We start from the raw sequence: 14,165 nt of genomic DNA on the forward strand, positions 1-14,165 counted from the left end.
TTGAGAACATCCTGTTGCTTTTTTAAGCTGTAGCAGAAATCCAACTTGAGAAGAGGTGAAAATCTAATGACCCAAGTTGGAAGAAGCCTTTGCTCCCCTGCCTCTCAGTACAAGACCAGTCCAGATCAGACATCTGCTTGCTGTGCAGGTCCTGTCTCAATGGCTTTCCTGGAGGGGACCTCAATCCCAAGATGGGAAGGAGTTACATAACAGACATCATTGATATAATGAATTTTAACTGCTGTTATCATCACCTTGCCTTGCTAGGCAGTGACTCCACTGATGCTGAGCATCCAGCCCCAGGTAGCTGGTTGCTACAACTGTGCTCTGCAGTTGTAGCAGGCAGGGAGAGCATGGCTCGGCCTCCTTGGGGCTCAGGATAATGGAGGTTTTGGAGACAGGACCTTTCTGCTGAAGCAGAAATAAAAATGATGCATAAACACACTTTTCTGCATACATCTCTTGCAGTCCTGGGTACAGAAACCAGATCACCATTCAGCTCCTTGGTGCACATGAAAGCATCAAGCTGAGATCACAAAAAACAAAACAGACAAACTCCCATCCATCAGACTGTGTCACAGGAGCAGCTATTGCTTGGAGAAAGCTACCCACGCAGTCTCACCCAATCAGGCATGTGGATGTATATTGTTTTCAAAAACCCCAGAAATAGTTTAACCCTTTACTGGCAGCAACAGCAAATCAGTTTTCTGCTTTTTGCTTTTGCATTGAGGAGGAGCAGCATCACAGGAGGGATGCCTGGAGCTGCCTTTCTAGTGCCAGCCATGCTCCATGCCAGACGTGCCTGGAAGCTGCAGTTTCCTCACACACTGATCATTTTGGTGGGTTCTCGTGTCTCTTTTTCTTCATGTTTCTGTGAGAATACACAAGTGCGTCTATGCAGAGCAGTCCTGTGCTGGGGTCCCCCTGCTTGTGCCCTGCTTACTCTCCAGCTCCTCCCTGGGGCACTGCACACTTTAAGATGAGGTCACTGGGGGGAAACTATTTTCTTCCTTACTTGTGCTGAAAAAAATGGTCTCTGGGTCCCTTTAACCCTTCAGACAGCAGTTCTTGTGGCAGGCTTGCGGTTGTCGTGGTTGTGAGATAGGCATTGGCATTCAGGATGATCTCATATTGGAAAGTGCTGATTTACAATAATTTTTTTGCTTCAGTTTTTTTGCTTGTGTGTGTTTTTGTTTTATATCCAGTAAGCCCACCCCATTCTTGCAGCATTTCCCAGTTTGCTTTTAATTTGGCCCTGTGCATGTAAATGCTCTGATAATGCTCTTCATTTTCTTTCTTTTCTCCCTCTTTTTTTAAAGATTGCTTTTTTGTATCACTGTAACTAAAGACAGAATTTGCCCTTTCTACCTTGTTATTTTGGGAGCTGGAGCCTGGCCTGCCCTGTTGTCACTAGGAGGCTACAAATGCCATTGTCCTGGGAAGCTGAGCGTAGCTGGCAGTGCTGGAAGGCAGCTCTGGAATTTCACTCAGCTATTTTTAGTCAGTGGTGAAAAAATGCACTTCCAACACTTTGGGAGTCTTTTTCAGTGCTTAAATAAATCAAAGGGTAAATCCCAACTTTGCACTAATGAGTGAGAGGAGGAGGTGACCTTTAAGCTGGTGAAAAGGTGAAGCAGGGCTGGAGGTTGGGGAGGAGGAGCCCCTGCTCTGCCCAACTGGTTGCTGCCATGTTTGGGATGGGAAGGGGCTACCAGAGTGGTAGGACTTGACCATAGTCACTGGCCTGTCCTGCTCTGTGCAAGTGGTCACTATGTGGAGGTGATTCCTGGCTGTTCTCCCTGTGCCTTTTTCAGGGTTGGTCTTTCTTATTCCTTGTGTGTAGCTCTGGTGGTGCCATGTGTGCTGGTCTCCCCTCTGCAAAGCCACCATAGTGACTGCTCTGGCTGTGGCAGGTCTTCCAAAGCTGGGTCCTGGAGGCAGGAGCTCCTGAAGGATGCCTGGTGTGAGTCCAGGTGGCTATAAGGCCAAATGAAACTCTAACCCACACTTTTTTCCTTTTTAATGCCAGGGCAGGGGGTTTCTGAGAAGCTGCTTCATCTGTTTGGCCACCAAGTTTTGGTATCAGTGGGCTGCCTGCAGAGGAGCTTTAGCCAGACTCACAAAAACCAATAAATCTGTCACGGTTTAACACTGACCCGGCAATTAAACCGAATAACAGACGCTCTCTATTAATCTCTCTCTCCTCCTTGGTAAAGAAAGGAGAGAGAATAAGGAAGAGAGACTTATGGGTTGGAAACTAAACTACACAACTTTAATGAAACAATAATGATAAATAGGAAAAATTACTAAATATATACAAATATACAGGAAAATGGAAACCACATTCCTCCCTCCTTTCCCCCAATAACTCTCATGTCACCACTGAGGCTGCAGGGCAGCCCTGGGAAAGTCCAGGCTGGACTCCTGGAGTCAGCAGCAGTTGGGAGCTGGAGGCAGGAACACACAGATATGGGCTGGCACGGATCAGGACCACAGGCAGACGAACAGACAGAATCCTTCCAGGATGCCGGGTGAAGGAAGGGAAGCAGGAAAGGGAGGAAGGACAGGCAGCTGGAAGCAGGAAATCAGGAAATCCAGTTGATTTCTTGGGAGCTGCTTTCAGCCCAGGTTGCTGTAATTTAGCAGCCTCCCTGATTCCCCGTGTTGCTGCTCCTCAAAATCCCCTGGGAGTGCTTGGGACAGGTCAGCCAGCTGTGCTAGGAGTTTGTCTCACCCATTCCTTGGCCACGGGAGGCTTTGGAGATAGTGTTGGGACATAAGCACTGTGGAGGCTTTGGGTGGACACCTAAGGATTGGAGCAGCAAGTAAGGTATAGGTCAGCAAGCAAGAAGGAAGAAGTTTAATTAGAGTTTACCTTGTTTTGAGGAAGGGTTTTCCTCTCTATTTAAAAGCAATTTCATTGGCTTACACAGGGATTTTGGAGTTATCCACAGGAGCCCACCATGGAGCAGGTGATGAGGGGTAGGCTGAGGGACAGCAAAAATGGCTTACAGCAGCTCCCAGTGACCCGATGTTGGAGGAATGGGTCAGGTTCTCTGAAAGGCTGATGGTCATGCTTAACATCCCAGGTGAAGCAGGGGCTTTCTGTGGGACAGGTGAGCAGCAGAGGTGAGCTGGTGTCAGCTGCCCTTGCTCCAGTACTCCTTGGGAGCCAAGAACATGTTTCTGGAAGGAGGTTGCCCTAACCCATGTTACTGGTGGCAGCAGCCATTCCAACTTTTAGACTCTGCTTCACCTGTTTATGTCAGGATGGAACAGATCTTAAACATCTCCCGCCTGTGTCCTCTATGCATCGTGAATGTGACCAAAGTCTTCATGGGTTTTCTGAGCATTTTTAGGGTTGGCAAAGATGTGCTTTGCAAACACAAGGCAGGCTGGGGACTGGGTTTCTGCAGACTCACTGGTGGGTTTTCATCGTGAGATTCATTCACTGCTCTTCAGCCTTCTGTGGTTTGATGCCTGGGTCACACTCATGTGCTAGAGCAGCTCCAGGAGGAACATCCCAGGCTGGAAGGAGGCTGCCAAGGGGGAATGCTGCATGTGGCTTTGATGCAAGGAGCATCAGCTGCTTGGGGGATGTTCCATGTGGATTCCGTGGGGTTCCTCTCATGGTTTGTTAGTTTTTGTGTAACATTTTATTTACTATCTTTGGGCTTATTTGCAGGGAATGCAGGGGCTTGGTGTGAAAGAGAGACTGATAGACGTGGGAGGTGAGTGGAGATAGTACTGGGTCAAGGTCCTCTGTTGTGAGCCTAGCTGAGGATAATTGAAATTAAATGAAGATTGAATGCTGCTGTGGCCTAGGGGCTCCCAGGCAGGCAAACCCCCACTCTTCTAGGGGGCAGTAGGGGCTGAGGGGGACCACAGGGCACTAATCAGGCCCAAAGGCCACACGGTTGTAATACATGGTAAAAAAGTAACCTGGAAATAAATCCCAATGAAGTTCAGCAATAGGTCTAGCTCTTTCCCTTTCCCTTGCAAAACAAGTAGGTGGTTTATGGTTTAATCCCTCACTGCCTTGTGCTGGGAATAAAGGCTGTGCACAGGAATTTGCTCTCAAATTCTTCTTAATGGGGTAATTTTGCTACTTGCAGCCCCTTGCTGTTTTGCTGAGGTAGAAGGATGTGCCTGAAGGGTGCTGTGTGGCAAAGCAAGTCTGCTTGTAGCTTCATCATGGTCTCTCAACTGATTACTGGCTTCATGAGGTTGTCTCACAGTTGGCAGGACCCCAGCTGCCCAGATGTCACCTCCTTCCATGCTGGATGGAGTGCCAGCACTGCCTGCTTCCACACCTAGGAGCTCCTGTTCTGCTTGTAGAGCCAAAATCTTGTTCTGGGTAAGCTGTCTACTCCTGAGCAGTCCCTTGTCAGCTCCTTTGTCCTGCTGATGGCTCTGTAAAGTTAATTAAATGCTGAGGACTGAGCTTTGCAGCACATTCAGCAGATATGATCCAGTTCTTGAGAGCACAAACCTATATCCAGCAGCTCTGCTTTCCAGATAGAGAAGAATACAGATCAAATTCTGGGGACAAGGGAAGTTCTGAAGCTTTGTGGTCTGCTGGCAGTGATGGCATCACCAGATTTACCCCCTGAGCCCCTGGGCTGAGCCACAGTGGAAGAAGGTTTGGTTCTGTTTAAAAAGGGTGAAATGACAGCAAAATGGAGGGTGATGAATGCAGAAACCCTTTCACCTTCATGTAGAGGTGAGAGCCTGGGAAGGCTGCAGAGCCAGGCTGGCTCTGAGGTTGGAACAGGGATTTCAGTGATGGGTTTTGTTGTCTCCATCCAGTACAAGGTACGGGATATTCCCTCATCTTGAGACCACAAATATTGGTATTTTAAGCCCCTCTTGTGCTTAACCTCATTATTTTTAGGTGCTGCAGCAGAACTGGATGAGGATTGGCTCCTTAATTCTTCAGCAGGCAGCAGAGTTACTGCATTTGACATCGGGCAGGGGTAGTAATCATTATAAATCTGCTCAATTTTTCCCTGATCTTTAAAAAAAATAAAATAAAATTAAAAAATCATCAGACTTTGTGTCACCCCAATTTAGGTACAAAATATTTCTTTGAAAGGAGGATAAGCATTCAAGTGCAGTTGTCCCTGCCCTAACAAGCTTTGCTTATATCTTACTCCTACTGGCTGTGAGTTCCATCACCTTTCTTCCAGCAGAAGCATTGGGAACCAGGTCTGCCCCTGCTTTTTTGCACTGTGACTTGTCACTGGCCTTTGGATGACCTCTGATCCCTTCTCAAACAGCCAAAAGAAACCATTTGGAGATCCTAAGGTGAGGGGTTCTGTGAGTAGACTATATTAGGCTAGGGATTTTGGAAAGGCATCTCAAGTTTGGGATATAGATAACCACGGATCTAACTCCTGGAGGATGCCAGCAGCTAACTACCACTAGCTCCATAGCCATACCCTGAAACTGGGTTGTTTGACCACTGCCTGTCTTATTTTTTTTCTTTTTGTTGTTGTTTTTCACCTGCCTGCAGCCTTGCTGGGTCTGTGGTGGGACTGGGGCAACATCCCTGCCTGGGGGTATGGAGGGGCTGTCTGTGAGGCACACATCACTTTTCTCCTCATCACATGGGTGTTTGACTTCAAGGGGGATCCCTGAAATAAGGGACAAGCCAACAGGATGATTCCCACCTGACCTGGGTTAGTTGAGGCCCCAAAAAATTGCAGAAAGTGGAAATGGGCTTAGAAATAATGGACTTCACAGTAAAGATCTGGGAAGCAGAAAATCAAATGGTGCTCTAGCTGGGAAATATTCCTCTACTGTAACTCATGACACAAACTTCCTGGGATTTATTTTTGAAACAGATAATTAATTTTGCTTCAGTATGGTGAGGACAACATCATCCTCAGTTAATTCTTTTCATGTTGCACAATGTGGAGATATCACCACCAGTTCGTTGGTACTTGGGTTTTCCCTCTTCCTCTTCCCTCTTGTCCTCATCCTCACAGGAAATATTGCAGAGTGAGTACTCTAAATTTTTATTTTAATCTACAGATAAGAAGATCAGTGTCCCTTGTCTTGGTTTTCTTGGTATTCTGCACTAAAACAAAAAAATTGGATTCATATATAATGTTTTCCTGAATTAGTTTCAACATTATTCTCTTTCTTATCATAGGAATTTTTTTCTTTTTCACGCAATTAAAAACAGATCACAGAAACCTCATGTTCCATCTCATGCCACAGTTTCAAAGTTCCACGTCTGCTTCTAGAGCATCAGCTGTGATGCATTAACCATTCAGATCAGACCATGGATTTTTTTCCTGTTATGGTTTGTTTCCTTTTTTAAAATTTTTTTGTTTTTGTTTTTTGTGTTGTGTTTTTTTGTTTGGTTTGTTGTTTTGTTTTTTTTTTTTTTTTTTGAGGGAGGAGGGAGTGTGTCCTGTCCTGGGCAATCCTTTCCAGAGTCAGAAAAGTAACTTTGGAAAGTCCTACATAAAATAATATTGTCCTGGTCAGCAAATCTTTTCTCTGTGTATATTTAGACTGAGACATGCTGATTTTTGACTTTGTTGTCACAGATATCCGCTGCCTCATTTGATCTCCAGAATGAACAGCTGATTAGAGGGAGAGCAAAAGCAAGCTGGATTTTGTCCCACCTTGTGGATACACAGTGGTGCCATTGTGAGCTCACAAAGGACAGTGGTGTCACCCAATGTGAAAGTTCTTTCTTCTAGGTCATGGTGTGAAGGTGGAAGGAATTATGAGGGATGGGTGAAGGACCTCAGGGCGTTCAGCCTGGAGCAAAGGAGGCTGAGGGGAGACCTTCTCGCTCTAATTCCCTGGAAGGAGGCTGGAGCCAGGGGGTGTCTCTTCTTCCAAGGAACGTTTCAAGAGGAAACAGTCCCAAGTTGTACAAGGGGAGGTTGAGATTGGAGATTAGAAGAAGCCTCTCCACAAAAAGGATTATTTATTATTGCTACTAAACACTGGCACAGGCTGCCTGGGGAGGTGACTGACTCACCAGCCCTGGAAGCTGTTTAAAAGCCATGTAGATGTGGTGCTGAGGGCCATGGTTTAGCACTGGATTTGTTGGAGTTGGATTAAGAATTGGACTCAATGATCTGAGAGGTCCTTTCCAACCAGAACAGTTCTGTGAATTCAGCCTGTGTCTGACAGGAAAATCCCTTGGATGTTTTTTACATGGAAATGGAGCATTTCTGGGTCAGGGTCACTGGGCACTTGCCCAGCCCAGGTTGACGTCAGTGCCAGTGTGTGATTTTGGGCTTCATCATCCCAGTGAGAGGACTTTGGAGCACTGGCATTGTTTGGTGTTGGCTTTGTCCAGAAAAATGTAAATGAGGCAGCTTTGTGTGCACATCAAAGTTTCCTCCCCAGACTCAGCAGCAGTTGTTTGATGGGGTCGGAGAGCTGCTGCTTGTGGTTTGTTATAAATGCTATGAAGCAGGCCTCATGGTAAGTATACTTTTAAGCATCTTTGTAGGAATAAAATAGATTTCTGCTGACAAGACACACAAAGCAGGTGTGTCGTCAGAAAGGACTTGGCACCATTTCAGTTTCTAGTCCATTTCCTATCAATTTGGCAGATATTTAAACAGGTAATGGGACAAAAAATGCTTAGCACAAAGCTACTGAGTCCATTTCCATCGCCAGCACAGAGCTCCTGGTGCTGTGCTGTTACACCAGATTGCTAATTACTGTGGTTTTGCTTCCAATTTCCAACTTCTTCAAATGCACGGGGTCCCTGCTGCCTCACCAGGTGCATCACCACCCAAAGCACCTCAGCTCCCAGTGTCACCAAGCAGTGGTGGTGGTAGAGGACGGCAGAAAGCTGCAAGATACACCCGTAAAAGCTGCGTAGCACCTGGCCTAAACACGTGGAGTTGTTCTTCCTTCGTCCCCAAGTGCTTTCAAGTTTTAATCAAGGAAGCGGAGTCCTCGTGCGTGCTAGGAATTTCTTCCCGGGTGGGTCGGGAGGGTGTGAGGGGCACTCCCGGTGCGTGCTGCCCGAGATAACGCTACTGCACGGCAAAGAGGCCCCACTGTCAGCCTGGCACGGCAGGCAGGAGGGCAGCAGGGCAGGCTGAGGCGGGGAGCGGATCCCCGGTGCCCCTTCGCCCTTCTGCGAAAGGCCCAACAAGTGGAGCAGAACGGCTCCCTTCGGTTCCACAGCCCGGCACAGCAGCGGGAGAAGCCACCGCCGCCCTCGTTCCCCCTCGCTCCCCATCTCTGGGCCGAGGCGGTCCCAGTGCCCGGAAGTGCCGGGGACCCCCGACCCCCCCCCCCCCCCCCGGAGCTCCTCCCCCTGCGGGAGTGACCAGACCCCCGCCGCTCCCAGCACCCCCTGCGCGGGCCGCAGGACACGCCGGGAGCGGGCTCAGCCAATAGCAAGGCGGGGCCGCGGGGGACGCCGGGACTTGTAGTCGTTTCTCGGAGGCGACCGCGGGCCGGCTGTTTCCTCGCCTCTTCCGTGCGTCGTGACGTCGCCGGGAACGCAGCGTGCGTGCGTGCGCGCGCGGGGCGGCCGCGGCGGGGGGGGCACGGGCGGGCGATCGGCGGCGGCAGCGGAGGGGCCTGAGGGGAACGGGGCGGCGGGGGCGGGCGGGGTGCGGTGCCGTGCCGCGGCGGGGCTGCCGCCGCCATGGAGCCCGACTCGGTGATTGAGGACAAGACCATCGAGCTGATGGTGAGTGGCCCCCGCCTCCCGCGCTGCCCCCTCTCTCCCTCCTTCCCTTCTTCCTTCCCCGCCGGCAGGCCCCGCCGCCCCGCTCGGGCCTATGGGGGGTCCGACACTGGCGCCCCACGGCGAAGGTGACTCCGGTAAGCCCGGCCCAGGCCCACTGCGCCCCCGGTCCCCTCCCTGCTCCGCTTCTGTGGCGGGGGGGTTTTGGGGTGGGCTGGTGGGGGCCGTTCCGCTCCCCTCCTCCTCCCCCTCCTGCTCCCCCGCCGCCGTCTCCCGGCGCAGGCTGGGGCGCCACTAGCGCTGTAATTTAATTAAAAAGAAAAAAAATAAAATAACCTCCTCTCTGAAGGCAAAGCCGCTCTGGGAGGAGCGGTGAATCGCCCCCGGTGCGCCGGGGATCCGGGCACGATGCAAAAACCGAAAGCGATTTTCCCCGGAGCAGCCCCGCGGGGTGGGTTGGGGCTCCCGCTGCCGCCGTCTCCCCGGCTTCAGCCTCCCGAGGGGGTTCCCCGCAACCCCCACTGGGGCCCTCCCTCAGCCCTCGGGCCCGCCCCGGTAGCCGGCGGGCCCGGCGTTGGGGGTATGAACCCCGGCGTGAGGGTCCGGGCCCGGGCCCCTTCGTGTCCTTCCGGAGCCAAACCGGTGCTGGTCCAGCAAATATGGAATTATCTAACGAGAACCTAATTGGTGTGTGCCCTATAGCCCCTAATTAACGCTTACGACGCTAAATTTGGGTTAGTTGAGAGCCGGCCAGGGGGAAGCAAGAGAAGAGAAAAGCTTGGGGTTTTATTTGTTTTATTTTTTTTTAATAAAGACAAATCCTAGATCTCGGTAGTCAAGTATTAGAGGCCCTTAATTTTGCTACCTTTAGGGATGGATAAAATTAAGTTAGGAACACGGAGTAATTATCACTAAGTATTTTCTAATGTTATTGCTTTTGCATACAAAATGTCACATGGTCACGCAGAACTGAGTGGTAAAATGGCAAAATTTGCTTTTAAGGCACTCTGAAGGTGAGCTGGCTTCAGTGGAGACATTAAATAGCTATTTCTTAGCCAGTAGAATTGTTGCTAAACTCATGAGTTTGGAAAATCCAAACATTTTTAAAGTGTTGTCTGTTCTCAAGAAGCATAAATTATAAAAAAGCAAAAAAGGCAAATTGCAAAAACCCCTTTGTGATTCTTTCTGTGTTTGTTTCTGCTCACTGAGGCCCTGTAGCTCAAAAGCAGCCCTCAGCAAGCCTCCCCAGCCCAATCAATGTCACCGTGGGTAACATCAGAAGTGGGTCCACCTTAGTGGACTGCATCATGGAGGAGGATAAAAGCTGTGGAGGAGGATAAAAGTTGGGGACAGCTGTGCAGGTATCCCTTACAGGATGAGTCTCCTCCAGAATAAGATGTCTGCTAAATTTCTGAGGTATAAAGTGAGTTTGAGTGGATTTTTTTTCTTTCCTGGAACGCAGGGTTACTAATACTCAGCCTGGAGTTATATGAGGTGCTAAAATAGCATTTGAGGCTGGAAGGTATGGTTGCCTCCCTCAGTTTTCTTGCTTGGTCTTTTGTAAGCACTTTCCCTCTTCTCTTTGGGGCCAGATTGTCAGCAGGGAGAAGCAAATGTAACATCTGCTGATAATTGTTGTGCCCTCTGTTTGCGGTTGGACCTGGGGAATATGCTAATCAATACAAATATCAATGATGTAATTCAGATTTTTAGTTAGGTAGTAGGAGATTTAAGGCATTTTTTTCTGACACAGAAAGTTAATATATGTAACAAAAACTAATAAGACAAATGATTCTGTAGACTCCAGTGGAAAATGGTGCTGTGAAACGTAGTTGGTAGTTGAATAATTTCAGTTCTAGTGATGAGAAACTCTTGTGTTGGAATGCTCAATGTTTCACTGAAAGCATTGAAAGTCATCCTTAAATGAAGACACCACTTGGAGGTTTTACCTTCTCCTGTGCTTTAGAAGACAAGAATCTCTGGAAGATTTGGTTAAATACAAAAAGCATAAATCAAAGCTGTGCTGACCAAGGTTTCAATCAATAATTTCAGTATTTTACACCACCTCTTTTGTCGGTTGTTAATGCTGGTGGCAAATGTCCGAGCCCTGGGAGCAGCTCAGCCTGTCAGACCTAGCAGGATGCATTTCTTTTTAAGAACATTATTTTTAACTAAAAGCAGGATGTTTTATGCTTCTCTTTGATACAGGAAATTGGTTTTGGTACTCTTTGGGTACTCAGATCACTTCCAAAGACTAAGGATGAATCTGTAGTAAATAGAGGAGTGAATGTGTAATGCAGAATTTCTGAGGAGCAAATACAATATAATACTGATAAAAAAGAGATAAAGTGTCAACGTGTTAATTGCCTGCAAGTTTCAGTTCTAGCCCTCTACTGGGCCTTCACTGGATTCATTTGCATTTACTTAAAGAAATTTCCAGTCATGGAAGTAGTACTGTTCTGGTTTTTTGAAGGTGGAATCGAAGAAAAATATTCTGGGGTTTCAGAGTGGCAACTTGCATTTACTATATGAAGTTTTAGTGAATGTGCTGAAGTCTTCTAGGACAGCTCAAGGCTCTACATGTCCTCTTCTAGTCTTGTAAAGCATGTCAAGTAACCATTGTGCTTGTGATGAGCAATTCATCTAGTGATGACATTTCATGGTATCTGCCTCTGCAGGCAGGGCACACTCAGGTGCCTGCAGAGCTGATTTCAAGAGGCACAAGGCTGCAGACTCAAACTGGTGTTGGCTGCAGGAGGTCTAGGTCAAGGCTCATGGCAGATCTCCTGGAGCTGGTTTGAGTTCAGATACCTTTGCACTCAACGCCATTGCAGTTAAATGCTTTGCATGAGTGGGCAAACTATAATGAGTAGTAAGGCAGTAATCCAGAACAGATGGAGGGCTAGCCAGAGTGATTGAAAGGGTTCTTTCTTTCCCTGGTTTTGATTTTCTCTGTGAAATTAGATAACTGTAACCTTCTTGCTCCTTTAAAGAGCCCAACTTGTTTCTCTCCTAAGATAGAGTACCAACAGCAATGCTTCTGGAGACAGTTTTTTTTCTCTGACCGATTCTGAGTTGTGTCTAAAATCTGTGTTGCTGAGTTGCAGCAGACCTGTTCCATGCCTCTGCCTTCAATACCTGCTCAGAGCTTTGTGGTTTTAATTTTCTCAGGAAGCTTCACTGAACCATACAATTGTTTTCCCAGTGGACTTTCAAAGCAGGGAGTAATTAGCTTCTTAGTTTGTATTAAAGTGGTTGTAAAAGAATACATAAGTGTGGCAAATACGCTTTTTACGCAAGTTAAAAACTTAAGTGTTTATGGGGTAAACTGCATAGAGTTTAAGATGTGGATATTATAAAAAAAATTAATCCTGTTGCTCCCAGGCTCTGGTACCCAGCAGACAACTTTGGACATGGTTATTGAAGCAGGAAACCAACTGTGTGTAAATTCTCACATACTGAGCTGGTTATCATCTGTCTTTCCACTGTGTGTCTATGATGTGTGTGCTGTTCTCCAAATGCAGATCTTCCTGCTGCAGAGTTGGCAGTTTAAATTCAATATAGCACTGCTCTGTCGCAGGAGCTTGAAGGGGTTATGGAAAGACCACACTTAGGAATATAACCAAAAAGCACTTGTTTGCATTAAATAATTTTTTTCTATCTTAAAGTTATATATATGAAAAATGTTCTTCCTGATATAGTACATTCCTGTCCAGGACATTTCTCTGTGTCTCATAAAAGTGTCCAGTGTTTAAGTGCCTCCGTAAATAATAAATGAAGAGCTATAATTTAATACCTTGCCAAAAGTCTTTCAGTTTCTCCTGGCAGATATTTGATGTGAGCTGAACATCTTCAAATTTAAAAAGTAACAATCTCAGAATGAAGTAATTGATGTGGGATGGTCTTGCCAGTAGCAACTGCTTCTGTAAATCATACCAGTGGTACCTGAGGTTTCTTGGCTTACTGGAGCTGGAGATGGTTGTGCCTCTAAAGTTTTTAAAAGCTTTAAGTTGCAAAATAAATCCTAGCATTCTGTTTGGAAACCGGAATACAGCTGCTGTATGTATCTCAGTAGAGTTGTAATGTTCTGGCTTTTTTCCTCCCTGTTTCAATCATTGAAAGCCAAGCAGGTAGTTACATTTTTATGAATTTCCCCCCCCCCCCCCCCCCCCCCCCCCGAGGAGTAGATGCAGAGTTAGTAAGGTGTTTGCAAGCCTCTGTGTAAACTCCTTGTGCTTTCTTCAGTAGGATAACTATCTATTTGCTTTGCAGTTATCTTTTTTTAATTATTATTCTTCAGTAGCTAAATGGGCAGAGCTGAGAGTTGCACATCTAACATTAAAGCAGTCAAGGGCTGGACAGTTACATTCATGGGGAGAAAAGGAAATGGCTGGAGCAGATTTCTAAAGAGGTGGTGGGTAAGATGGCTGCTGGGGGGGCACAGACCGGCCTTTGGGGCAGAGGATGCAAGATCCATGCTGCTGCCCAGGCTGTCAAAGAGTCACATTTAAGAGAGTGAGTGCCTGTGAGAGGAAGGATGCAAATATAAAGAGAATAGATGGCAGTGACTTTGGCAACGATGCAGAAAATGGGAAGGAAGAGCTTCAGAAAATGAATTAGAGCAAGGCAACTGGATTTAGAGCCAACAGAGTGATGATGAAATGGGGGAAGTGGACAAAGAAGTGTGGAAAGCTGTCTCTTTTGGGAAGGGTCAGATGAAACAATAGGCTGAGCAGGGAAATGGGATGGCAGAGGGAATAAGAATACAAATATGTGGAAAAGAAGTTAGGAAGAAAGAAGTTATATGAAGTTTGTGATCATTATGGTGTCAGCTGTCTGTTTATACAGGTGAAGGAGAACTGCAGAAGCTCCATTTTTAGGGAAATTTCTGAAACTTAAGTTACTTTTAGGTCTTAATAGAAAAAAGTTACAGTTTCCCAGGAAAGCTAAATGCTGGTGTTAAACCAAGGGCTTTCTAAATCTCATTTGGGATTCTGAGATCTTTTTTGCCTCTCAATGCAGTTACATTTTCTAACAGGACTAAATTTTCCAGCCTCTGCAACAATGCTGAGCAAGTGAGAGGCAGCAGAGAAGGTTCCCTTGCTGCCTGAAGGGTGTGAGTAGCCTCCTGTGTGTGTGAGCACCTCCGGGGAGTTCTCAGGTGGAGTTGCCTGTGAGCTCTGGTTTGGGACCAGGACGTCCTGAGTGATGCTCATAAATCCCTTGCCCAGGTGTCCCTGTGGAATGAGATCCCCTCTTGGCAGACATGCTGCTGTGCATGCCAGCTGCCCCCTCAGAAGAGTGATTGGGTTGCTCCTTTAAAAAACTGTAAAGCACATGTGTGCCATTTCTGTACTTCACAGTGTGCTGACTGTATCCCTTAGGCAGAGTTGTTGAACACTGCTAAAATTTGGGTCACTGAGGAGTGTTGCAGCAGCAAAGCAAAGTGCCTTGCTAGGGCTGTACCCCTAGAGAGACTTGG

The 14,165-nt window shown here is 47.2% G+C and overlaps 1 protein-coding gene across 10 annotated transcripts in view; it reads left to right on the plus strand.

Moving 5' to 3' along the window:
- The first annotated feature begins 8,533 nt into the window (after positions 1-8,533).
- FBXW11 (F-box and WD repeat domain containing 11) overlaps positions 8,534-14,165 on the plus strand; it is a 68,421-nt gene continuing 62,789 nt past the window's right edge. For 7 of the 10 annotated variants that reach the window (XM_030458978.1, XM_030458970.1, XM_030458972.1 and 4 more), the window contains exon 1: positions 8,602-8,686. Coding sequence is in view for 2 of the 10 variants with exons in the window: in XM_030458974.1 (XP_030314834.1) it covers positions 8,642-8,686 (45 nt within the window). In the remaining 8 variants the exon portion in view is untranslated. Of the gene's footprint in view, positions 8,687-8,762; positions 8,821-14,165 lie in introns of those variants that run through there. The other 3 variants (XM_030458969.1, XM_030458980.1, XM_030458974.1) reach the window with 2 other exon arrangements.

This window comes from Calypte anna, chromosome 13, assembly GCF_003957555.1.
Source record: "Calypte anna isolate BGI_N300 chromosome 13, bCalAnn1_v1.p, whole genome shotgun sequence".
NCBI classification, from domain to species: Eukaryota; Metazoa; Chordata; class Aves; order Apodiformes; family Trochilidae; genus Calypte; species Calypte anna.